This window comes from Solea senegalensis, linkage group LG11, assembly GCF_019176455.1.
Source record: "Solea senegalensis isolate Sse05_10M linkage group LG11, IFAPA_SoseM_1, whole genome shotgun sequence".
In the NCBI taxonomy this organism is placed as follows: Eukaryota; Metazoa; Chordata; class Actinopteri; order Pleuronectiformes; family Soleidae; genus Solea; species Solea senegalensis.
Genome location: NC_058031.1, coordinates 11,673,182 through 11,700,458, shown reverse-complemented (window position 1 = coordinate 11,700,458; position 27,277 = coordinate 11,673,182). Strand labels below are relative to the sequence as shown.

Sequence of the window (27,277 nt, the reverse complement as noted above, 5' to 3'; positions counted from 1 at the left end):
CTGCAGCGAATCCCAGCTGATATAGGGCGAAAGGCAGGGTACACCCTAGACAGTTCGCCAGTCCATCACAGGGCCAGATGGAGACAAACAACCATCCACTCACACTCTCACACCCACAGTCAATTTAGAGTGTCAAATTGGCCTAATCTGCATGTTTTTGGACTGTGGGAGGAAACCGGGGAACCCGAGAAAAACCCACACACAAACTCCACACAGGAAGGCGCTCAGTCAAACTGAGTCGTGAACGTACACCTTCTTGCTGTGAGGCAACAGTGCTAGTCACAGCCCGCCATGTGCCCACCCCAACATGAACAACGACAACAAAATTGATTCAGCTTCTCCCTGAACACACAAAGCCTGGTTTAGATTATTGCTCTGTGTCATTGTTGTCATTATTACAAAGACACCAGTGAGCCACATTGCTGCACCGAGTCACCTCCTTTGTTGTGGTGAATGTGAGCACAGACACAGAACTGCTCTGCTTCCACTAACACTCCCTGAAGCAAAAAAACAAATAAAATAAGAACATTTTACTCCTGAGATACATTTGCTATAAACTACGGTGAACAAAGCCAATCTGGAAATGCCTCTTTCAAAAATGGAACTTTTACATTTGAGAGATGCTTTTAAAATGTTTAGTAAGTGGAGTTCATGTACTATTTCTGCTTCAGGGGGAACACATACAACCAAGAAAAGGAATGAAACATGTGGGAGTCAGTTTTTAGTGCAGAATGACACAGTTGGTTTTGGTCTTTTCAAGAAATTAGTAAAAGCAGCAAATGAACAGAATCACCTGCAATATCATTTCACCTGCACTAAGATGTCCCGACATGCATCACGTACATCAGAGTCATTCATTTGAATGTATTTTTATAACCACTTGAATAATTAATCAACATGTGTGGAGTTTTATACGACTGAGACGACATACAGTAAAACTGGAAGCTGGAACGTTCTCAGCTCCAGATGTGCTGCTTTAGTCTGTAGTGTCGCTGGACTGGGATTTTGTTATTGATTTCATCTTTCAAAGAGAACACAGGCGAGACAGCTTTGTGCCATCATTTAATAATGTTTAAATAAACCGATACAACTGTAGAAATTCAAAGTGAGCCATATGTATGGCGACCAGGGGGCGAAACCCAAATTATGCTCCGCTCCAGCATATCATCAACATCAGCAGCAGATTGTAGTATTTTGCGAGAGCTACAGCATGAAAACACAAATACAGCCGCTAACCACATCACGCTGTAACACTTTTCTTTTTTTTACGTTTTAGGTGTTTATATTTCTTTGCTGACAGCACCACAGGAGTAAATGATTCCCTCCAGTGAGTGAAGCAAGTTAGTGAAAAAAAGAAGAAAACGGATTTGCAGTGATAAAGCATAATAATAAAAAAATAGGGTCAAACAGCATGTGGTTTAATTACAAATTAAATTACCTAAGCAGACAGCAATGCTGCTACTGAGTTCATTAGCCTCTCGCTAACTACACCCAGACCCAAAATGATATGTTAAATACATGAAAACTGCTCAAAAAAAAAACTCTTCAAGTTATGGCATTCACACATTAAAAAGTGAAAAACACTATGATTGCAGCTAAAAATAATAATAAAAAAAACTATATCAAACGTAACTGTTCAATATTAGCCAGGTGAAACAAATTAGAGCTAAGAGAAGATGAAACACAAAAAAGTCAATTGAAATTTTCATATCAGCTATGAAAGACGTTTGATAAACACAGTCTCTCTTGGTCCATGTACTGACAACAGACACAATAATATAGAAATGCATCAGTGGGGCTTTACCTGCCAGCCCTACAGAGATTCATTTCCCAATCCTCCGTGACTTATCAAGTCCTCCTCGTATGCTCTGCGTTGTAAAATATATGAAGTCAAAAGTGATCACAGTAGCATGTCCCTATATGGTTGAAATTACGTCAGCGTGGGCTGCATGACCATCAACTCTGTCTGTAGTAACACCTACTTTCCTATTCGCTCCCTGCAATCAGGACAAACCAGAAACCCCCGACGTGCCGACAGTTCTCCTGACACCTGCAGGAAGAAAAAGAGGAATTACTATCATTATCACATGTTCCATCAGTGTAAATAAAGTGGCCCTAAAATGACATGCTTTCTAGTTATTAAATCAGGCTTAGTTCACACATGCTAAACTATGTGTTGCAGGAAACTCAAATCAAAGTAATGAGAGCTAACTTGAGTTTAGTTTATCAGGATCCGGCATTAGCTACTGAATTAACAGCTTTTCTTCCTGGGGTTCACAAGAAAACTTGCAATGTCATCATATTGTACTACGATCCAAAAAAAGAAGAAGTTGGAGACAGTTATATATTCACTGACACGTATCTCTACCATGTTTCAGTTCAAATTACAAACATGTTTAAAATGAAAGAATTTTCTATAGATATCAAGAAAACATGTTGTTAAATATTAAAGGGAACTCCTGACAGGTGTGATACTTCCCACTTTCACTTGGTACTGAGCTGTTACACGAGTAACAGCAACATTTGCTTCTCTAACTCATTGAGGTTGTTTGTTTGGTGTGAATTTAAGTGTGAATAGAAGCATACAAGCTGCTTGTTAACACTTGTGTCTGCATAGGTTATTTTTCCTTGTACTTCCCATAATGTTGTACTTTCTTGAACACAACGTTAAGCAATTTGAGCCATGTCGTATGTTTCTTGCACAATTTCTTCAGCACTTCCTGAGCTACTTCACCCTGTGCACAGGGTGTGCGATGACACTCATGAACTTGATCATATTACGCTAGGAACAGTATTGTGACCGTCCAGTGACACGGCTGAGATAATGCTGCTGCTCGACGCAGAGGGATCGTAGGATCACATGAGTTGTCACGCATCAAATGATGTAGTTTGTCTTCTTCTGTGTTTTTATTATATAACCATTGTTATTGTAAGTGTTATTTTTATTGCAATAATAATTGGATGCGAGGGCCAAAGTCATCCCATGAGAAAGATCATTTTACAAAAATGACCCTTGTCTCTCTGATGTAACTAACAGATTATTTTTTTTTTTTTTTACTATTGCCTCATTTCTCCAGGGCTGCAGGTAAACTGAGAGGGTGCTGACCTGCAGGGGCTGAAGCCTCAGTAGAGCCCAATCTCCCTCAGGTTAATCTTGATGATGACGTCAGTCACTGCGTCAAACACAAACTGCACATTCTTGGTGTCTGTGGCACAAGTGAAGTGTGTGTAGATCTCCTTTGTGTCCTTTCGTTTATTTAAGTCTTCAAACTGGCACTGGATGTAAGATGCTGTATCATCATACGACTGCCCACCTACAGAGGAAAAGAAGTCGGTCATGACTGAGTGTCTCGATAAACATCTTATTTTTTAACTGTACGGTTTGAACACACGGGAATGTATCTGTGATCAGCTGTGGCTCGTTTCCAACTGCTACAAAAATGATCTCACTTAAACACAGCTGGTTATCTTTATATCAATGGTTTCTGGGTTTGTTTTTTTGTTTGTTTGTTTGTTTTTACACAGGCTTTTACTGTGAAACACATGGTGTTGCTTCAGGCTCCTTTTCTGTTCAAAAATGGGGAAATTCTGTGAGCGTCCATTGTGTGAAAACATCCCGTTAAAAGTCTGTTCAGGATTTATACAACTGTCAAACTTCAGCATGGATTACAGCCAGGTTAATATATTCAACAAGCAGTTAAAACGATGGCATGCTGAGCTACATCGCGTTTACTTTGCAGTGAATGTGGACTGTGTGGTGATGCATTCACATGTGATAGAACAGCTACAGGAAAACAATAAGCCTTTGTCCAACTGGAAAAAAAAAAGGTTTTAAAACTCACTTTGATGCAGAAATCCCAGAGTTCCAGAGTTACTCTCTGTTAACTAAACATCCAACAAGCCACTACAGAAAGCCTGACAACATCACACAAAAAAAAATATTATTTTTATTTTTTTACCAGAGTACTCGGGGTAGCAGATCGTGAGCGGACTCCTGCCGATCTTCTCTTCAAACAAGTCCTTCTTGTTGAGGAAGAGGATGATGGAGGTGCGTGTGAACCACTTGTTGTTGCAGATGGAGTCAAAAAGCTTCATGCTCTCGTGCATCCGGTTCTGAGGAAGAAGAGCAGATGTGAACTTAACCATCACAGGCCTTTTATTTATTTATGTATTCATTTATTTTTACAGACAACATTATGACAATAACACAAGTCAATGATGTATGAACAACTAAATTCAATTTGGCTGCTGTGGTTTACAAGTCAAGGAGTGCATAGAAAGGCTCTGTGTGGCACAAACAATAAAACACTCTCATCAGTACTGTGCACTAATTACAACACAGTAACTAAACTATATCGACTGTAGTGTCATCCTTACACACCTGCCATAATATTCACTGGTTAATGCTCCTCTACAAACCTCTTCTTGGTCTGTCACCTGTGTGACAGTGTGAAACTATACAACTCAGCTGTTCTGCTCACCATGTTCTGCGGAAAGCACCCAAAACAAAATACTGCACTTGGTCTGTCATCCTTCCCCAAGGTTAGCATTTAATAACTCTCTTATGGAAATCTTTGCTGACACATGCGACCGTTTCCTGACACACTAAATACCTTCACCCCTGTTTGTCAGCTGCTAATATTTGTTGTCCATGTTCAATATATCTATGCTTGTATATCAATGGTGAATGTGTTGTAAATGGACTGTTGTTTGTTTTAACTGTTCTGTTCTTTGCATATTCCTTTTGCCAGGCTGCCTTTGTAAATAAGAAATTGCTCTTAATGACTTGCCTGTTTAAATAAAGGTTAAATTAAATAACATAGAGCTGAAACGATTAATCGATTACTAAATTAATCGACAACTATTTTGATAATCGGTTTGAAGCTTTTTTCATGATTAAAACAAGATTTCCGATTGTTTAAGCTTCTTAAATGTGAATATGTTCTTCATTTCTTGGTGTTGAAAAAAAAGGAGAACATGTCGTTGCCACTTACAAGCTGGCACTCTCACGCTGTCATATTTTACTGAGACACTCGAACGACAAAGATCCTTCTTTATTGTAAATATATGCACATCTGTTAATAACTGTGCAGCTGCCAGTGTGTAACTGTATCTGTCCCTATCAAATAAAAACTAAAATACATCAATAAAGTTGGAACATTTGTTCTTTTTTCCCCTTTGTACCCAAAAGTTTCCTGTACCATTTACACTAATGTTTTGGTTAAAACTAATGGAAGATGATTCTTATCACCTGGTTGTTGATGTCTTTAGGAAAGTTTAGCTAAAACACTCTATTCCCAGTCATTGTGGATGGACCGAGCTGATCTGTGTACATGGACGTACTGTATGGGGTCCGTACTGTGTTTTTTTTATCTGTGTTTTTTGTTTTTAATCTTTGCCTCTGTAAACATCTTTGGGGACAACAGATGGAAACTAGCCTTTGGCTGTAATCTGGTGTGTTTATATTTTTTGTAATGTTCATTCACATGCACTGTCCCTTCTAAAAAACAAAAACTATAAATAAATATAAAAATGTCTGTGGTCCAAAAAAAACAAAAAACGACCCACCGTCCACTATACTTTTCAGAAGAAAACCTAAAAAAATTCAGTTTTGTATTAAATGACACAGAGAAGTGAACTGTGGTGACCGTGAATCCATCGTTTACCATTTCCTCATCCTCAGCCAAGACGAGGTCGTAGTCGCTGAGCGCTACACAGAAAATGATTGAAGTGACTCCCTCAAAACAATGGATCCACTTCTTCCTCTCCGAGCGCTGACCTCCAACATCAAACATCCTGAAAGCACACACACACACGTAATAGGGAATGTGCATTTTCATTTTAATCTCATTTAAATTTCAGTGTTTTTATGAGAATGAGTGTGCAAATCTAGGGCGAGAGTGCACACACAAACAGCATGCTGATGACCTCACTCTGTAATCTCATGTTAGCATCTGCTGAGGCCCTCAGGTGAACTAAATCTAAATGGAACTTTTGACCGACACACACACACACACACACACACACACACACACACACACACACACACACACACACACACACACACACACACACACACACACACACACACACACACACACACACACACACACACACACACACACACACACACACACACACACACACACACACACACACACACACACACACACACACACACACACACACACACACACACACACACACACACACACACACACACACACACACACACACACACACACACACACACACACACACACACACACACACACACACACACACACACACACACACACACACACACAGCTCTGTGAGGATTCAACACCACTTCAGTGATTACACATTTCCAGATCCTGGATCCTCCTAAGCTGTTTTATATGGGTCTGTCAAAGTCAGGCACAGGGAGGCTATTATAGTTAATGTTTCACCAATATTTATAAGTACAGGAGCTAAACAAAATAATGCAAGAGGGCTGAAGTAGTGTAATTACATTAGCTGCTGCAAAGGTGCATTATATTAGAGAGCAGCAGACAATCAGAATTATTAAATCAAATGTGAGATAAGTAACAGTAACACAATCAAGAAATACTACGCAATTAACTGATGTGGTGATGGAAAGGTTGAGGTAATTTAGATAAACAAAAAAATGCTACAATAACAAACAACAGTTAATTACAGTACAATGTAGTTACATGATGTGCACTGAAGTTATCGGTGTTATGTGATATCAACATTCTGTTCATGCTAAAAGAAGAAGATATTTTTGTTATCGTCTACAGTGACAACATATTTACCATTTACCGGCACTGAGATAATAACCATGTTGCTTTATATGACCTGCCTCTGTGACTTCCAATAGAGATTTAATCACTTTTAAATCATTTTCCGTTGAAGGTTTTTATATCATGTCGGACTTGTCATAATAAACCTGTCATAATTTACAAGCTGTTTGGTCATTTAAACAAACAATCACAGGAAAACATGTACAAAAAATAGGAATAATTATGCTGAAACAATCTTAGCTGTCCAGAGTTCACAGTGTTGTCACATTTACTTTCATCCAAGCTCAGTGTTCCCTCATTATTAATGATAGTGTTTCAGACACTTGCCTGTGACTCACGGTGAGGCAGCTTTTAGTTGACAGACCATGTCTGTGTCTACGAGGGTGTGGGGCTGCGATGGGAGGGTGGAGGTGGGGTTTGATGTTATCATGTAAACAATTTCTATCACTGTGTTCATTTTATAATGATATTAAATGCTGACCACACACACAAAACAGCTCCGGCTCTCACCGCTTATAAAGCGTAATAAGTTATTTTAATGGCACCAACACAAACACACAGGAGCAGAGGAGGCCCGGGCAGAAAAACTGCAGCCGTACTAACTTGAAGTAGAGATCTTTGAAGGTGAAGTGAGTTTCCACGATGCCAGTGGTCTTCACACGAGTGCGCAACACGTCCTGCTGAGTGGGGACGTAGTCCGGCTCAGAGATTCTGTCCAAGTCATTCAGGTAGCTGAAAGACAGAGAATATATACTCGGTTGATCCCAGAGCAAATGCACAAACTTTACAGATTGTGTAAACTAGTCTCTGCACAATGAGCAGTGTTGTTAACAGCACAGAGTGAAAATATCCAGGGGATTTCCAGAAGTGATGAGGTATTGCAAAGAGACGAAATGCATTTAGACACTTGTGACTGGTGACGTGGAGGGCTTGTTCCTGCAGATGCATATCCCAGGACTCCACAAAATGATACTAAATATGGGCTGATATTTTGGTGGATGATAAACACTGGCTGCTTCTGAGTTGAGTAAAAACAGGCTAACTCCACTGGTTTCTCTCGTCTCATAGTATGAACAAAGTGCACCGAGAGCCACGACAGCTTAGCTGTTGTCAAAACAAAGAATTTGTCCTTCACACTAATATCAACACCGCAGAAACAGAAAACCTTGGACTTTATCCACGTCTAATTGGTTTTTGCAGATTAGACTACACGGACTACTTTGAGACATATACTAAAGTGACGTCTAAATAGCAGTGACCAAAACACTTTCCAATTTTAACTTTTGTCTTTCTGTTTCTTTTTTTGTTCCAAAGAAAAACCCCATGAACAGCACAACAAGCTGACACAGGGCGACGAAAGGCATGCCAAGTATTTCCTCCTTTTTCGTTCTAGGGGAGAAATTACAGACAGGATGGAGGAACCGTGCTATGTCACCTCCTTATGACAACAAAAGACACACTATTACAAGAAACTTGAAGAGGGATGACACAATTTCAAACTTCACCAAATATCAAAGAGAGTTTCATTTCCATTTGGAATTTTTTTTGAAAGTTCAAATTATTTTCTGCCATAAAACGTCACATGATTGATCAAGAAAACATACTTTGAATGAGTCGGTGAAATTATCTCAAACAAAATCATGAAATGGTCACCAGAAATATCAGTTCAATTAATTTCTACATTGCCCAAAAACCTGCTAAACAAGTCCATGAGGGTAATACTTACTGAAATTTACTGGATGACTCCTCTGCTCACTCCTCCCTTTCCCAAAAGTGTCCCAAAACTACAGTGGCCTACACATACCAGAAAGGATACAAACACTCTTTCACCATGCTCTCCACTCTCTCTACTTTCACTGTATCTGCTACAGTACAAACCTATCGCCTACGTACATATAAAAGACAAGCATAATTAATGGCATAATATTCAATTTCTATAAATCAACCCTCCTAAATGTAACACACTGGACCTTTAAGTGAGCTCTGGTGAACTGACATCCGTAACATACAGTTTCAAACCATCAGCCCAAACACACACACTAAAAGAAGTTATGTCACTTGAGCACAGTAACGACAGCGTTCTTTTTTGCCTGTGCTGAATGTGGAGCACCTGTAAACAGACTCTGAGCTCCAATTCAAGTCAAAATAAACCACCCTATTAAATGTGCTGATGCCTTTCCTTCAACTCTGTCATCTGTAAACTGACTCATTTAATTAGCCTGTGGCTGTGAAGCCTTTGTGTAAAGGTCTGCGTGTAGAGACGTGAAGTGCTCACTATGCAGCAGAATCGTTGAGCTGATACTCTCGGGAGCGATCAAAGCAGGCCTGAACGCCACTGTCTGTCCACAGCCTCCGAATTACTCCGGTCAGCTCTGCTGACATCACTCCTTCCTCCGCTGAGCTCGCCAGGGCAAACAGTTGACGGGCATCGTCCTGAAAAACAAAGACCACAAGTGATTTCATCGTACCTCTGTTTTGTGTGTTGACCAACGGGGTGAGGCTTTTAATGTAAACTTAATGAAGCTGACTTACCCCCCGTGCGGCTTCTCTAAAATCTATCTTTAACCGGCCCATCGCCCTGATGATGGCCATGATGGACTGGATGGTGTTACTGTACACCACCACTCTGTACTGCTTGCACTCCTCTTCTGAGTAGCCATCCTCATGAATGATTCTGACACACAAACACAGTCCAAATAAGTGTTTACACTCCAGATAAATATTTGACAGTGTGTGGAAATGTGCTTTAACAAATGTGGGACAAATTACAGAAACGTTTCTCTGCTATTAGTGCAGGAATTTGAGCTTCAATGAGCATGCAGAATGTGGGAACCAGGGGAATCTATTCAGGTCCTGCCAGGCTCCAGCTGGCCTCTGTGGTCATTGTTTCACATGTTATGAAAAAGGGAGCTTCCTCCTCTGCCTGAGCGAAGCAAAACGAGGCTCCAGCTCTGCTTCTACAGCATTTACACAACGATAAACCCTGTTTGTAATCACAACTCCTGGCACATTGTTGAACCCAGACAACAGGGATGCAACTGAAAACAGGGCGACAGTGAGCCTGTCTTTGATCAGAAAAAAAAACCCAACAACAAAAAAAATGTGATTTATTGTTGCGTGCACGTTTTTATGACCACGTTACAAGGTCTATAACTTACTTCATCTGCTTTACGATTGTGCTTTTCCCAGATTCCCCAGCTCCTGAAAAAGGCGGACACTTTAGTTATATGAGGCATCATACAGTACAATATACAGCACCAACTAAAACACAACCACATCACGCCACAGTTTCTCCTCTTACACGAACAGTGGGTCAGCTTCTTTTTTTTTTTATAATGCTTGAACATAATCTCATTTAATCATAGAGTGTGCTCTATGTTTATATGAAAACACTCCACAAAACAACTGCCTTGTGCTGAATTTCAAGAACTGACATTTAAGTGGAGCCTGAGGAGCATATACAGTCATGAGGTACTTCCTTGGGTAGAAGTGTGATGTGGCATAGGATTGTTTTATGAACAGGACATAGTAAATTGTACCGTTGTTCTTTGTTTGGCACTTCACACTCAAAATCTAATTTCCTCTGATTGGGAACATAATTTACAAAATCAACATTGTGTTTTTATTGAAGAAGACCTGTAACTAGTGATGGAGACGATCAACTTCTCATGACCGACTTCATAAATCAAGTTTTCCCATTCAAACAGACTTTTTGCCCCCTGGTGGCCATTCAATATTTTCTTATTTCTTTGTTGTTCTCAACCAACAATCCACAAGACTACATTCACTTAACCAGACATGCAACATGTAAGTTCCAGCTAAATATTTCATGTCCATTTATGTGCACATCTCCACTTCAGTTGCCTCGTCATGTTGCCTCGGAACAGTTAGCTTGTTTATTTATTTATTTATAGCTATGATTCTTTCTCTTATTTGTTTTTTTTTTTTTGGTAGCACAAGAAACAGTGGTGGTCAAAGCATCAGCTGAAACAATCAACACACACAGGGGGAAGACGTTTCGCTCTCAACAGTTAAGTTAGACTCTCAGTCGTTTTGTGAGACAAATATGATGATGACCTTGACACAAGAAAACTCTACTGGTGCATTACATGGCATAACATAACATGACATGACAGGGATTTTTGTTGCTTGACACATTTAAAAGTGTCACATAACATGCTGGCATTTTATCTCAGACTGAGATAGTTAGTGATGAGTTGCTGTGAGGCCGCTGCCGTCTATTTATTTTCCTTGGTTGTGAATAAAAACTTTATTTCAAGCAAATGCACAATCAGAAATAAAGAGGGAGAGCACTCATTTGATGTGCCAGAGAAAGATCAGATATGGAGAAGATCAACCTGTGTTAGCGCAGACCACAATTTCATTGCGTCTTTTTTGTTAAATATTCAGACTTTATCAGGTTTGACCTTTCTGCGATAACGTCTATCAGTTTTATTATTTGTGAAAATTGCACCAGCATCCTGTCCCTGACCTTTACAGTATTTCTATGAGAGCATCAACCAAACAGGAAACAGTTTTCAAGCTTCTGGCTCAGTCTGTTTTTCCACAGTAGAGGCAAACCCAGACATCACGCCGTTAAAATGACAATGATTGATTTTCTATCTGACTTAAACTTAACTGTGCAGTGACGAGGATCTTGTGACTACATTCACCCACACGTCTGTGGATCTGTACACAGGAACCAACACTTTCAGGAGGATTCCTCACAGAAAGCTTTGTCATCTCTTTTAAATAAATATCTTGGACAATCATTAAGATTTATGACAGACAGCTGTAACACATATGTGATCCCTCCACCAGCTTCTCAAACTCTAAGTGACTAAACATGACCTACTGCAGTCTATTGAAACAGTCTAAAAATGAAACAGTCCATGAACAGAAAAGTGTGAGAAAAGAAGCCGAGTCAGTGCATGTTATGCAACATAAACAAAATTAAAGTCATAGATTTACTAATTCCTTGGCCTGTGTCTCCATAATGTCATCTCTGTTGCATTGAGACGACATTGGCACTTAAAAATATCAAAGCTCAGGGGAAGATGTATAAATACTCAGGGACTAGTTTGAAATGTAAAGAAATACACACTAACATTTTTTTTGGCAAGAGTTACAAATAACATTCCAATCACTATCATACAGATACAGCGTCATGTTTTAATAAGTGAGCTTCATGGATGCTGGTAAGTACGTTTTGTTGACTTTGGACAGAAGAACCATCGCTTCATACTTCTTATGTGGGTCTGAGCAAAGTGCGGATAAGTGGACTTTCTTTTAGTCTTATTGGTTTAAAAAAAAAAAAAGCAACAGCATTGTTTGAGGCCTAAAGTCAACCGTTTTGCAGACACAGTATATGAGTTCACAAAGAAAAAAAGGGCACATTGGCCACAGGATTCATTTTCTGTGGTGGGGACAAGTACTTTGACACAGTTTCACCCCTGACTCACTAAAATCAGCAGACTTTCAGAGCTGTGGTTTGATCAAAGAGGTATTAAAACATGTATGTGCATTGGATGTCAAGTGCAGTCAAATGTGAGTATTTGATTCCATAAACGGCCTGGTTGCATTGACACTGGCAGTAGAGCCTTCTTTTTGCCAAATACATCAGCATACAACAGTAATTATGAAGAACTGCACAATGAAGACTTTTCCTGGCCTGCAATTTGAAATATGGATACCTGCTTTTTTTCTTTTATCCAGGAACTATAGTCTCACTGCAATATTTCAAATAAAGGGCATTCAATATCCTGTGATTCCCCACATAAGGTGATGGGACACATTCACACTGCCAGTGAAGAATCCATAGCAGATGAATTTTGCCAAGGAAGCTCAAAGTGAAGTAATGTTCTCAGATGGTCAGCCCAAAAAGAATTAATTCCATGCATTTTTAGGTTAAGCCGTCAGCAGCAGAAATAGATTGTTACGCCTGCTCACACAGACGGGGAGTAGAGGATACGTTGTGCAGATCCCCTTTTTCTCAGTTCTCTCATTCAGTCAGGGCATTTTTCTTGGCTCATTAGCACGCTTTGTCCTGCTGCCAGTTCACAAAGCAACTTTACACAGGAGTCAGACTCCAAACCAAGCTTCATTTTACAGGAATCTCAAGTTCAGTTTTTGGTTTAATGAAACACTGTTTGTGGTTAAACTGAAGACTGTTTTCACTGGGAGGGAGGGTTAGGTCTCAGGCTTTGTGGTTCCGCATAAAGAACAGCAGCTGAACTCTTTTTTTTTTTGTTTTTCCCCACAACTCTCTCACTCCAGCACAGACAGGGAGTGGTGTGCACTGACTGGAAAAATGCCGCCCCCCCCCCCTCCCCTTAACTCTGTGGTCAAGACTTGAAAATGAATGTTTCCATGAACAATGAGATTATGGCCTGCATTATGATGTGTGAGTGAATTAACTCCTCACAGATCAGGGTTTATCTCAAACCTCACTGACTGTGCGTGGTGGGGAAAATGTAGATGGAGCAGTATTTCATTGATGTGCTTTATTCTAATTATTTAGAAAATATGATGCTCTTAACAGAATTCCCTGCCAATTTGACTCACTACTTCAAGACTCCCTGTGGTGGAAGCACGTTGACAGTGGGATAATGGCAGACAGCAGTGAAAAGAACTTCTCCAAAACCTGCACTTAACATTTGAAGGGCATTCTATGCTCTTTCACTTTGACAGACATCATGATACGATTGTCTTGCAATACATTGATTATCACACGATCGCTGTACCGTGGCCCATGTACTGCATACTAACATGATCCTACAACAACAATGACATGACTATAGGTTTCACTTCTGACGGTGCACCCGCGGCTGAACTTTGTAAATTACAGTTTAATTCATCTCCCAAACAGCAAAACAATGCAATTCTGCTCTAACATACCAACAAAACTGTGAACATTTGTTTAATAAAAAAATCACCTTAACTAGAGCTGGGGATATTGGTGATACTACAATGGTGCAGATTTAGTAGATTTACTAGTGAGATTTTGCTTTTCGGCCATATCCTCAAGATCAATTATGCGAAAGAGTAAACAAATAATCTGTAGTATCAATTCTAAAGAATAATTATGAACCTCACTTTTTTTTTAAAATTGCATGCCTCCAACAACAAACCACAGATACTCTCTCAGTCATGCAGGCACATTCATTTGTCTGTTTTACACACAGTGACTGATTCTTCCAGTGTGAGGAAACAGTGTGAGGCAAAATGTGGAAGTTATTCACAACGAGTTCAATGAAACGACGATACCTGTCGAGGCTCAGCCATCAGTGTGTTATCTTGTAACAGATTAATGTAATGACGCTGCCCTTTCATGTAATGGCTGCACCTGTACTCAGAATCCTCTCTTTGATTAAATGTTCACTGCTCAAATTAAATACATTGACATATTTCAGGTAATCCCTAATGGGGCTGTTTGTATAACATATTTAATTAGAGGCTAAAATAAAAAGTATAGACTCATCTAGGGCTGAAACAATTATTCAATTAATCGATTATTCATTGATGACTAAATTAATCATTATTAAAAACAAGATTTTTGATTGTTTCACCTTATTTAATGTGAATATTTTCTGGTTTATTTGCTCCATTTAACAAAGAAATCATTAAAAGTGAAGCATTTAGGATTTGAGAACATAATTTCCAGGTTTGAAAAACACTGGTCGACATTTCTCAACATTTTCATGTCAATGCTGTGGCTCATGTTTGAACGTCTGTGTCAAACATGAGTGTTTTGAAAGATCAGATTACATTAGCTCAAATAAGATTAGTGTAGATTACACTCTTCTTGGTCCCACATTGGGGAAATTCACTTGTTACCACAGCAGGGGAGTGTCAGACAAGTGTCAAGTACAACAAGTGCAAAAAGGCTCATTTAAATATTCACTGTTAAATTAAAAAGTGTTAGCGTTATGGCAACATAACACTGTCTAACATGAACTTCTCTGTGTTATATCACAAAAAGGAGAACTTAAATATATCAACTGTTCCCAACATGTATGTTACATTTTTTTGAATAAGAACTAGAATTAGGATTTTCATAAATAAAAAAAAAAAAAAGATAACAGCCCTACCATTGAACCAGTTACCAGATTTAATGTTGTGGGTAATCGGTATAAATCAATACTCAATATAGCAGCACAATCTCTATTTCACTGTCTAGTCAGTCAGGAAGTTCATTGCCTGTTTGAGTTGATTTGAGTTCTCTGGTTTGCTGTGAAACGTAGGGTTTCTTTATTACTGAGCCGTTGATACATGTCTTTAGCTTCAGTATCATGATTTATGTCCAGCATCCACTACTGACCACTGACTAAAGATGCACTGATATTAGTGACCACACATCAACACCCTGCTTCACAAAATGCCCCCAGTTTTGTAGCACTTAAAATCGTTATTGCTCCCTGGCCAGTTTTCATAAAATACTTTAATATAACACAATTTTCTATAGCTGCAAATGTATCTGTACATCCAGTCTACAGCTAGTACCCAGCTGTTTTAGTTTACAAGCCCTTGTGACCATTTTGTGGTCATGGTGTTTGAGCAGCACTGCTGTCTTTTCACTGTGTGAAGGACTTGAGAAAAATAAGCATTTGCAAATGTGTTTTCTCATTTCTCGACCCACTTGATGACACAATGACCCTTTGGATCTTTCTCAAGCCCCTTTGTGGGGAAACATATTTAGCACAAGTATCACATGGAAACATTGTCACACACTAAATATTAAGCAAACAAATATTTACCTGTTACAGACTAAGGAGATGAAAGACTGCTACGCCCACTGTTGTGCTAAGAGGCCATTATGCTTCAGTGTGTGATGAAATAAGTACATTTGACAAAATCTGCTGGATTTGTTGTTGCTGGAATTTGAGTCTTTTCTGGCAAAAACAACAACATACATTTTCTCTCTTTTAGCTCCACTTTTTTATTGACATCTTCTGAGTAAAATGGACGTGTTGCTGTGAGATCCTACTGATCACTAATATTTCCTCTTGGTTTGATTTTTTTAAGCAAAGGACAGAGAAAGGACAGAGAAGTAAGACAGTGAAGTTTTGGGCCACAAACCCTTAACAAACAGCTCAAAAATGTTAATCTTGGGTCTGATCTGTGTATGTATCCATGTACTTAGCCTGGCTTCTGTGTCACAACTGAGAGAAAAAAAGCTTTGACTCATAATTTCCTGGTGGTTAAGTCCTTCATAGTGTTGGTTAACAGTCAGTGTTTTGCTGCTGCTGAAGTACAAAAAAAGTGCCTGCATGAGTGACAGAGTGTGCTTTGTGGCAGTTAGGTGATTAATACACGTCAACAAACATTCACACCGGATCTACATTTCAACAATACCAATAGAAAGAAAAGCAACGGCAGCAAAGTAATGGTGCAGTTGGCCTCTGCCTCTCACCACCAACATCTGGTTTACTTCCCTACAGTATGTGGCAGTGGAGAAAAGATGAGCCACATCTGTCTTAAACCAAGAACAGCCGAGGGTGGCATAGATAGAGTATCCATATTTTTAAAATGAAAGATTCATCTTTTTATCCTGGATTTGAACTGAGGTTTAATTTATTTACATTTTAGGTTTGTTTTCAAATTTGACACATCACTTTGAACTGAATTTGCTTTTACAAATATCCTTGCAGTTGTTTTATTCCCTCTTTCATTTGAAAGATACACTTTTTAGTGTATACTTCTGTCTTATTCTTAATTTGAATTTGAATTGTATATATTTCAGTTTGTTTTACATCATTGGTGCAACCTTGTATTTATTGACTGTATTACCACCATTTATTTATTTAGTTTTAGTTTAGTTATGTCCATTGGTTTCTTTTGTTGACAGAGTTCTGTATCTTGTTTTCTTGAAACACGTTTGAGTTACATTTGTATGCAAAGTGCTATAAAGTTTAAGTCTGACTGATTGAAGAAGAGTGTTTAAAGTGAAGGAAAGTGCAGCTGAAGAGTCACGTCATGACACAACACAGTGAGAACAGTAAATCAAAAAAAAAAAAAAGAGTGCAAGTGTCAGAGTTCCTACCGAGCAGAAGCAGCTTGACTTCTCTGGAGGTTTTATCTCTGTCCTCCCGCAGGTTTTTGTCAATCATTTTACTCCTCTCCACTGCAGCCTTGTCCTCGGCGCTGATGGTGCAGCCCATGTTTGCTCTCACACTTCTTCTTCTTCTTCTTCTTCTTGTCAGGGTTTTTGCTCGCAGCAGTTCATGTGTTGAGAAGGGAAAACGTTTCCCAGCAGATACGCAGTGAAAATGCGCGAGTGGGTGAGTGAATGAGTGTGAGTGGAGGCTCGTCAGTCCACGGTCACGCAGCTTCAGTCCGCACACCCGGTTGTCTGTCACTCCACTAGTGATTTAACTCCAAGTTTTAAGCGAGAAAAAAAAACCTAACACGAATTGACTTTTTTTTTAAATCCTGTTGCGCGACTTATCCAGAGTTTTTACGCACGGAAAATGTTAAAAACGAACTAAAATGGAGGAAACTTAGTAGCAACTAGTTGCTAGTTGCTTCAGAGTTTTCAGAGCAGACCACAATCCACAGGTTTTCCCCTGAAGACTGAAAGGCGTAGCACAGTCGCGTATTCACCCAGCTGATCCAGCGCCGTGCCAAGAAAACTGCACAGAGGGGGAAACTCCTGCGCACAGCAGCAGCAGGGGCTGATGGGAAATGCAGTCCCGTTTAAACTACCTGAAAGCCAGTGTGATGCGCTCAATAACAAATAATACACAACAAGTGAGGTAAAAAAAATAATAAATGAATAAGAGCTTATAGAACAGGTCAAAGCACCAATAAACATGGACTAATATGAGGCGTTTTATTTAGTTGTTTTCGACTCGTGAGTGGTATATTCTGTGTAGTATCACAGTAATCACCCAGGCCACACCAACTGCACATTTGTACGACTGTCAGGTGTCACTATTCACATTAACAATAATGTCTCATGTGAGTCAGGTCAGTGTGACCCTGAAACAGAGAAAGCTCAATCAAACACAGTCATGCTCATTAATTTGATTAGTCACACCTGTGATCCTACAACTGATGCCAAGCAAAGGCCTTGTTGTCTCAGCAACGACTCAAGCAGTGGTTTAAAGAGAATCTGCGCATTTTCTCTCTCTGTACTTCAGTCCTTCACCTCTATGTCACACTCAAGCAGCTGTGTTGTATGGTGTGAGAGCGCCCCCAATGGGTGTACACGCGTACTGCACTGCAGGCACTGAGTTGATAAAGCTATCAGGGCCACACCACTGCCACGTGACATCATGCTGGAGTTGCACTTTTCGTCGGCCACGAGGCCAAACTACGCCCAGGTGAGTTAGCATTGTGATGCTAATGTCGAGCAACATAAACAAACTCAGTGACGTGAATGTTAAACTGGACTTTAGGGTCTTACTTTTGCTGTCATTAATATTGTCGTACCTACTGCTCTCTCTTCTACAACTTAACAGGTTTAAAACCAGGGGAGCAACTATCAATAATATTTATAAACGCATTAATACAACAGTCAGTCAGTCAGTCATCATCTAACCGCTTTAATACAACAGGTTTTATTTAATTTACCAAGTGAAAAATGTGGAATTTCAAACTCCAGACCCAAAATGGCTTTTGTTCCTTTATTACATTTCCACTCAAGATGCTGAATATACATTCAAATGTTTTGCTTTTGTATTAACATTTTCAAATAAGTAATTGTCAGCACACACACATGGATCGTTTGTGTCTTGATGGACTAAATGATTTCAGGCTTCAGGTCAGTTCACGTCAGCAGATATTTACAGTGTAGTCTTTTAAATGAGTGCATTGTTTTTGTCATTTGTACATCATGCACCTGAACACTACAGACATTTGAAAGGTTTAAGTCTTATTGATCCAGCTGGTCCAGCTTTTTAGTTAAATATGAGTGACATTTGCAAAGGTTGGTAAAGGTAGTATTAGAATTTGAATATTTAGGGACATTTACAGCTATATTTTTATAGCTGTAAGATCACAGTAAGATCATCGCCTGAGATCAAAGAGCAAAACCAGACTGTTTAGAATTCCCAACAGGGCCAGTAATTTTACAGGGAAAGAACATAAGCAATTGGGATGCATTTGTTGAAAGTAAGTTAAACTGAAAATACAAAGAATTGTGTCTGATTCTACAAATCCCCTTCCCTTTTTATAAGAAGTCTTTTGTACCAAATGCAATAACGTTTTTTGAGTTTTTAATTATGAATTCAATACCTCGCTCATAATTACTGGCCCGTGTGTGTGTGTGTGTGTGTGTGTGTATCTGATTTTATTTAATTTTGTCTATTGTGTATTGTTTGTCTTTTTAACCATCAACATTTCCACTTTTGGACGATAAAGATTATTATTACAATTATTATTAATAGAATTTACATGACTGTTATATAAGTGTCCTACAACTATCTCTCTGATAGGTACCTTATTAGTTAGTGGTGATATATATATATTACCTATGGTAAATGTATATGAGAAAGAACTTCATATCTTAGCTGGAGATTTAGAAATTGAAGTCCACATACCATGTACACACATCAACAGTCATTTATAACTTTATAACTCCGTTTCCCAAACAGATCCACACTGCTGCTTCTCCTGCCAAACCCCCCTCCACACTGTCATCAGCTCAGGTTACCAAGGCAACAGCTGATTTCAGAGAAGCCAGGATTTGGAAGTGAGTGAGATTTTCACATTATTGTGTTCATGTGTGATCCAGGGATAGAGGCTTTTCAGTGCAGACGGTCTCAAGGTAAACATGCTTTTGTTTTTGTCGCTGCTCTGGTTGCTGCTGAAAGTGGCCTCTGAGACAATTTATCGTTTTAGTTGATAAGAGACAATATGAACACAACTTGCCCACTGAATGAATGCACCATGCACCTACTGACCCTCCAGGCTGGGTAACGTGATGGTGGCCTCTGTCCTTGAGCACTTTTCACTGGGTGTGTTGATGCCAAGCACAAAGGTCAGGCTGTTTGAAGCGCTTGTGTGCACTGCGGGAGGCGATCTCCCCGCTAGACATGAAAGCTATGAGTCACTCTGTTGGATGGGGAGCAGTGCAGGAGAGCATAAGAAAATTAGGATAATCAGAAAAGTGATGCTGGGCCTCGCGTTATGCAGGCTTGGTTGTTTGGTTGTTGCCGGTAAAGAAACAACCTAACCCTAACTGGGTTATGGTTAGGGAAACTTTACTTCCAGTAATATTTCAGCCCAGAAATACTGAATATGTAAAATATTAATGAGATGTTTGTGTTGTTGGCTTAGAAAATGGCTTAGATTTGGTTCATCTTTGCACATATTGGATCATTATTATTATTGCTGTAATAACAGGTTTTGTCAGTGTCAGTGGGTCGATTTAGTTTTATTACAGCAGTGTAATTCACACACACACACACACACACACACACACACACAGGCTCCAACATCCTGTCTTACTCCAAATGTCATTTCTCTTTCATTCTGTTCATAGTGCTTCACTGCACCCCTGTGATGCTGCACCCCCTGGTGGCACACACACGCACACACACAGGTTTAGTAGGACTCTGCATTGGCCTAAACACAGCTTTTTGCCTAACCCTAACTGTAACCTAACCACAATTATACAGTATGCCATACACTTAAGGACCACATTTTGGTGTCCGTGAGCACAGCTGGGCCTGATAAGGTCAGTGTTTATGCCAGAAAGGATCCTAAAGACTAAAGAAGTAATAAATACACACACACACAAAGGCAGAAAAGAGGAGGTGGCAGCCAGCAGATAGGAGTGAGGGAGGGAGAGAGAGAAAGAGAGAGAGAGAGAGAAAGGTTTGTGTGCTTCATCATGTGATAGATGCAGTTATTGGTATGAAACTACAACAGACAACAACCACCACACACTGGAGTTAATCTCCTTGCTGTTTTTAAATAATTTCAACAGATAGATAACCAATACACAGGGCAATAATAACAAAGAATCCACACAGTCTTTTCAGCATAGGTACAAAAAGAGATACAGCAAAGACAATTAACATAGTGATTGTATTAATAATGGCCGGTGCACAAAACTATATTTTCATGAATGTCCCTGAATGTACCTTCAGGGTAGCTCATCTCTCTGTCATCGTCATCACCCGACGATAGCAGAAGTAGATTTTACAGCATGTAATCCGATGGGTCAGAGCACATTTGCTGCCATGGTAATGGAAATTCAACGGATTGAATAATACACTTAATGTAAAGGGTTTTGTAATGACCCCCTGATTGTGTGAAATATCACAGAATTTATTAAAACATTCTAACACAAAGAATAGGTGGTCATTATTGTTCAATGGGGAATACTTTCTAGCTACTGCTAAAGAAACATAGGTCCTGTAGAAAATTGGGGATTATGGCAGTGATTTTGTTTTGTGCTCCTTGTTAAACATTTAAGTATATTTGGATCCAACATCACTGCACACAGAAGATACACTTTAAGCAGGATGACATGACAAATCCATCTATAAACAAAAAACAGTCAACATTATGCCTCTCCAACAAAGAGACCTTTTTTTTGTTCTGACTCCCAGCAAAACATGAACCTTGCCTGGTTGCCTTGTGTTGAGTGTCTTGTGATCATATCAACAGTCTTGTATGAGGCAGTCCAAAATAGATGAAGGCGAGAAAGAGCAAGAGTAAAACAAGAGACAAATAAGCATTTTGTACGAGATCTGTGCCCTGCAATTTTCTTTGGAACGTATTTGTCACTGCCTGTGCGACTTGTGCAAACTGTATTCCACCTGAGATCAGAGAAAGTGTCGACAATTGCCTTCCATATGTGGCTAAAGGAGGCCAAAGGCAAAATCTTGCCATGTGTAAGCACTGTCACACCTGTGTGCTGTGTGGTCACAACAAGCCTGGTTGTTTATAGCACAAACTCAGGAGCACTCGCACTGCTCCTTTGTTTACCTGTAAACTGCACAGACATCACGGGGGTTAAGGGGGCTGGTCTGGAAACAATCTGCATCGAGCCTCGTTTCGACAAATGACAGTTTTAATGTCCTGTAGCTGTAACCTTTACACTCACTGGTTTAATGGCACAGACAATGAACTAGTCTCAATGCTCTTCTTTCAGCGAACGGGGTTGAATCACAAGTTGAGCTGTGAGGTGATTTCGGTGAGGAAGTGATAATCACAAGACTACAAGACACAAGACAGATAAATGTGATAATGATATTCCCGGAAAATGTTAAAAATACACTGATGTGTCAGTCTGTTTATTGGCAATACCACCAACAACACCAGCTGGGAGGTGATTCTGCTTCTATTCAATGAATATTTCACTTGAAGAGACAATTGGACCTATGAATATTTTTGCATTGTTTTCTTTGTGGCATGAGGATCACAAACATGATGAGAACAGAACAAACAAAAACTATTTAAACAGACTGGCAATGACAATTTCCAGTACCTTCTGATTTTTTTTATAATGAATCCTTTTTTATGGTTAAATGGGAAGTGAAGTAATAAGTGAAGTAATAACATACTGTGTTTCAAGAGTCAATGAATGAAAATCTGATTGTCAAGGGGTGTCAGTCAGGGCATATTTAGCACTTGAATTGAATTGAGGGGAAACTAAAAATGCACAAGGGCATACATGTTTGATGTGCCATGACACACTGTATAGTGTTCATTATTGCCTTATGTCTGATAAAGAACACGTATATTATTGAATGAGTGATTTAACACATGTAGACATATTAAAAACTAAACTGGACGTTGCAATGACATTTGCTTCAACACCTTTTAATGGCTCATAGTTTTACATAAACTGTGAAAACTGTGTTGCCCCTAAGGATTTGCTCTCGTGGAGTCCCAGCACTTTGTTATATCTATTAGCTCTTTGTCACTTAACTGCACTGTGGTTAACACAAGGGTTTAGTATCCATCTGATGACATTACACAGAAAACAGCCTCACACTGTATAGCTCTAGGAAACATGTAATGTATTGTAATGCTGCTGCATCTTGGTCACAGGGATTTGAAGGAGATTATGCACACAATATATCCAGCTGTGTCCTTCTCCGAAAAGCCTCCGGACTCATAGCTTTCATATAAGCTATACATGTAACTTTATATAACTTCCATTTTCTTCAGAGAAGATACAGTATTTTGTGGTTAAAAGCGCTGTTTTAGTATGAACAAACATGTGTTATTCAGCACATTATGGAAAATATGAATAAAAATAAATATATTTCTTTGATTACTGAATGGCAGAGGAGATGGTACATATGAGGGAGCTACACCTCTGGTACAGTTTTGCAGCAGTTCTCATTCTCTGAACCATGTAGATCATTGTTCAGATGTTGCTGTTGAATGAATTCTGAGGTTTCCTCAAGGATCTGTCCCGGGATATGGAAGTCAGCTGGCATGTTCTGCTGAACAGCTGAGTCATAAATGGCCTCAGTCTCTGGCTCCTCTGGGCTGTCTCTGCTGTTAGAGTTGCAGGGCTCCAGATTGCATGCGGTGCCCTGAAGGAACTGCAAAAAGTTCTCCTCAATAGAGGCCTCGCGGCTGGGCAGCTGCTCCCCTTCAATCGGCCCAGCCCGCTTGAAGAAACAGGCTAGGTGGCGGGTCAGCTCTTCGCGAATCTGCCGGTTCAGGCAGCCATAGAAGAAGGGGTTGGAGGTGAAGCAGAAGTAGCCAATCCATGTGACCACATCCTCCATTTGGGCTAATGAGGTCGGAGATGTTGAAACCACTGCTGAATAGAGATGGAAGGAGAAATATGGCAGCCAACAGCAGAGGAACTGGCCTCCCACTGCCACCAAAACAGCTGCAGCTTTCCCACCACTAAAGGTCCTTTGAGGCGTGGCACGGGCACAACTTCCTCCGAGGCTGGCTTCCATGGTGGAGTAGCTGCTGTTGGACTCAGATCGTTGTCGCGGCATGTCCATCCAGGTGGGAAGGGGACCGTGCTGCATGGCTGCTACTCGTGCCACCTTGAACATGTTACAGTAGACCACTAGAATGATCATCATGGGGCCTAGAAAATAAATAAATGTAAAAAAGACCATGAAAAGCAAGCGTGTGGTCCTGCCTCCCGTCCAGTGGAGGGAGCAGTGTCTCTGCCCGGGAATGAGGAGGGAAGGAGACCCCAGACTCTGGTTCCCTTGGAGCAGCCATCCCACAAGAGGTATCAAGGACATGACTATGGCTTTAATCCAGATTCCCACCACTACTGCTACCACCACCGCCACTGTCATCTTCACCTCATGACGCATGGGATGGACAATGTAGTAGTAGCGCTCCACGTTTATGGCACAGATGGTGAGGATGGCAGCACTTACTAGACACACACTCAAGCAGAGGTAGCTCCGGCACAGCACCTCATCCACCAGGAGTCGGTCTGATACCATCCCCAGAGGCATCAACACCAGCGCTGCCAGCAGGTCCACCACACAGAGGTGGAACACGAAAGCAAATTTACGTAGCTGTGGAGTTTTGGTGATGACAATTATCACGGCCAAGTTCCCTACCACTGCCAGCACATCCATAATGAGCATAGCACATAGTGCCAAGGACTGGTTCAGATTTATCCTACCCTGGATGCTTCTGATGGGCAAGGTCACGTTAGAATTGTTTGGATACAGTAAGGCTGGAAATGTGTGGAGCCCGGAGAGAGAAGTGTTCCAGGAGGGGCTTGGTGTGACAGAATTCTCCATGAGAGGATGGCATAAGGAGGAGGAGAGAGTCTGCTGAATTTCATGGGCCCATCACCCATCCTCCCCTGTCGTACGGTGTCGCTGAGAAGCTCAGGCGTTGGTGTCTTTCATTGTTGCTGGAGCTGCAAAGGCTCTGCCCTCAGTAGATGTCCTGCACACAATTCACTGAATCCGAAGAGATGCAGAAACTTTTCGTGACGGCGTCTCTCCAGTTCGACCTTCACTTGAAAGTATCTGGGGGAAAAAAGAGATAATCCTGTTGAAAAACAGATGATTCGTTTAAAACAAACTTATTAAAAGAGAAAAAGAAAGAAAAAAGAATATTATATTAATGCCATTAAATGATGAGAAACACTAGTTTGAAAACACTACTTTTCACCCATATACAGATGTGAGATGTGGCACTCTTTGCTTTGCTGCTGCCAGACTCGATGCAGTCTGCACTCACTTGTAGCCAGGGTCATAATTTACTACATGTTTGACATCTGCATCTTCAGTTTTGTGTTTTCAGGGCAGCCGCAGCCCCAGGGACAAGCTGAAAGCACAGAGTGGACCATATGTCCTCTTTAACAGAGTCAAGAAGCGAGCTGGAAGTGTGAACTAACTGAGAAACACATTACTACATAGCTCCATTTTGCTAATTATTCCTGTGAATCTGCTTTCCTATGACGTTCTAATTTATTAAGAAAAGTGCAATATAGATACAGATTATAAATAAAATCCAAAGAAGTGGTGGCAGAGCAACTTCAGCAGAGTTAAAAAAAAGTCTAGTCGAGAGCTCCTGTTTACTGTCATAATCTCACCTGGACTCAACCCCGCACACCGTTAAAGCTGTGGAGCGAGCAGGAAGCCTTTGGTACATTTCCATATGCTACACACCTGCATGTGCAAGTTTTCCATTTCACAAGTGTGACTGGCTTCACCACTGCAACGCGCCTGTGCTTTTCCTGCCCGTGTACGCACAGCAAGCATGACCGTCACATGACAGACACAGGCACAGGCGTATGTAGGTGGCCTTTGCCAAATAGGTCAAAGGGTTACAGTCACCTTCACCCCAATTAAATAATCTGCAAACGACATTTGAGCTGTGAAGTAAAAACAACAACTGTGGCATGGCACTCTGTAGATTCTGACTCTCATTCAACATGGACTGTTTTATTGCTCTCTGGTGTCCAGAAAACACTCTAAGGACCACCTAAACATTATGACCACTATTCTCTGAAGTGAAGTGGTTTAGTCTCAAGGGCTTTTTAATCACACAAAATCCCGTTTTGCAGTACCCACACTAAGATGGTGTAGAATACCAAAATAACCATTTAAATAGCAAAAACATGCTCCCATTTGGTGTTGCCAAATCAGTGAAAGTAGTAGATTATATTCGCATTCTGCCTCAGAAGCTGCCAAAGAATTCACACAGAGAATATAATGTTGTGGCAGAATGTCTTTATCTGCTGACTGGAAAACATATGACCCTATATCAGGGGTGTCAAACTCATTTTTGTTCAGGGGCCACATACAGCACAATTTTATCTCAAGTGGGCCGGACCAGTAAAAATAGTAAAATAATAGCATAATAACCTATGAACAACAAGAATTGCTTGCTTTTTTTCCTATTTTGGTTTACATTTAATGAAGGATATTTTTACAAAACATGACATTTCTTGAGAAATATAAGTGCAATTTCAACAATATCGTGCCTAAATGTACTATTTACACATCACACTGGATCTAAAATGGCACAAACATTTAGTCACAGATATCTGGAAGAGAAAAATATTGTATTCGACATTACGTTTAGATTGTAATCGTAGTGTGAAATTTTAACAAATTCATCCTGTGGGCCGGATTGGACCTTCTGGCGGGCCGGATCTGGCCCCCGGGCCGTATGTTTGACACCCCTGCCCTATATGGTGTTTACTGCATGGAGAAAACTAGCCTGTTGTTGTTCAAGTGTCCCTTTCATTACAAAGCACTTTCACTCCACCTCAACAACATGCAAGTGACAACCAGGAGTTGGAAAAGAGGAACCTAACAGGAGGCATCTGTTTGCAGTAATCTTGTCCTCACACATGGACACTGTGGAAGACACTGTGATGTGTGATAACATGGAAAAAAGAATCTGCCTCTTGAAGCAGATTTTTTTTTTACCCTCCCAGCATCTTAACTTCCACTCCCCCGCATAAAAAATACAACAAAAAACAACAAAACAAACAGCGCACGCATCCGTCAAACACACACACACACACACATGCTCTCTAACCGGGCAGGTGTGTGTGTGGAGATGTGTGATGATAAGTCGGTGACATACCTCAGTCTGGAGAGCGCTGCTGCCTCCTCTGCAGGTTCACAGTATGCTGAAGGAAAGCCGCCCTGTTTCTCTCTCTGTCTCTCTCTCTCTGTGTGTCTCTCTCTCTCTCTCTGTCTCTCTCTCTCTCTCTCCCGTTCACACACACAGCAAACACACACTGACACACCACACGCACACATACCACGTCACAGAGAGAGAGAAAGAGGGAGGGGAGGGGAAAGAGAGTAGAGGGATGTGCCTGTGTCTCCTCACCTGGCTCTTTTCATCTCGTCATCACGTTGACCACCTCCCCACCCCCCCACCACCACCTCCCGCCCCTTCAAAAACACAACACACACCCTCCCTCTTTCACTGCTCTCTCTCTCTCGGGTCTTCGATCCAGGTGGTGTTAGAGGTGGAGCAGGAACAGGAGAGAACAGATTATATGAAGAGGAGCAGGGGTTCTGTCCTCCAGCTTGTGATGTGCAAAGGGTTGGAGACACACACAC

At 40.5% G+C, this 27,277-nt stretch overlaps 2 protein-coding genes across 3 annotated transcripts; both read right to left on the bottom strand.

The window, feature by feature from the left end:
* Positions 1 to 699: 699 nt before the first annotated feature.
* Positions 700 to 17,404, bottom strand: gnai3 (guanine nucleotide binding protein (G protein), alpha inhibiting activity polypeptide 3). The gene is made up of 9 exons (XM_044038889.1): positions 16,828 to 17,404; positions 9,944 to 9,986; positions 9,318 to 9,459; positions 9,061 to 9,218; positions 7,389 to 7,517; positions 5,667 to 5,796; positions 3,960 to 4,113; positions 3,107 to 3,314; positions 700 to 2,050 (listed from the first exon to the last, which is right to left on the bottom strand). The coding sequence occupies exons 1-8, from the start codon at positions 16,943 to 16,945 to the stop codon at positions 3,124 to 3,126; spliced, it is 1,065 nt and encodes a 354-aa protein (XP_043894824.1). The 5' UTR covers positions 16,946 to 17,404; the 3' UTR covers positions 700 to 2,050; positions 3,107 to 3,123.
* A 3,279-nt stretch (positions 17,405 to 20,683) lies between these two features.
* Positions 20,684 to 26,887, bottom strand: gpr61 (G protein-coupled receptor 61). Of its 2 annotated transcripts, none has more exons than XM_044037282.1 (2): positions 26,790 to 26,887; positions 20,684 to 24,715 (listed from the first exon to the last, which is right to left on the bottom strand). In XM_044037282.1, the coding sequence occupies exon 2, from the start codon at positions 24,479 to 24,481 to the stop codon at positions 23,057 to 23,059; it is 1,425 nt and encodes a 474-aa protein (XP_043893217.1). In that variant the 5' UTR covers positions 24,482 to 24,715; positions 26,790 to 26,887; the 3' UTR covers positions 20,684 to 23,056. The 2 variants fall into 2 exon arrangements, with proteins under 2 accessions (XP_043893217.1, XP_043893218.1); XM_044037283.1 differs by lacking the exon at positions 26,790 to 26,887 and adding an exon at positions 24,854 to 25,090 and having other exon boundaries at positions 20,684 to 24,737.
* Between the last annotated feature and the right edge of the window lie 390 nt (positions 26,888 to 27,277).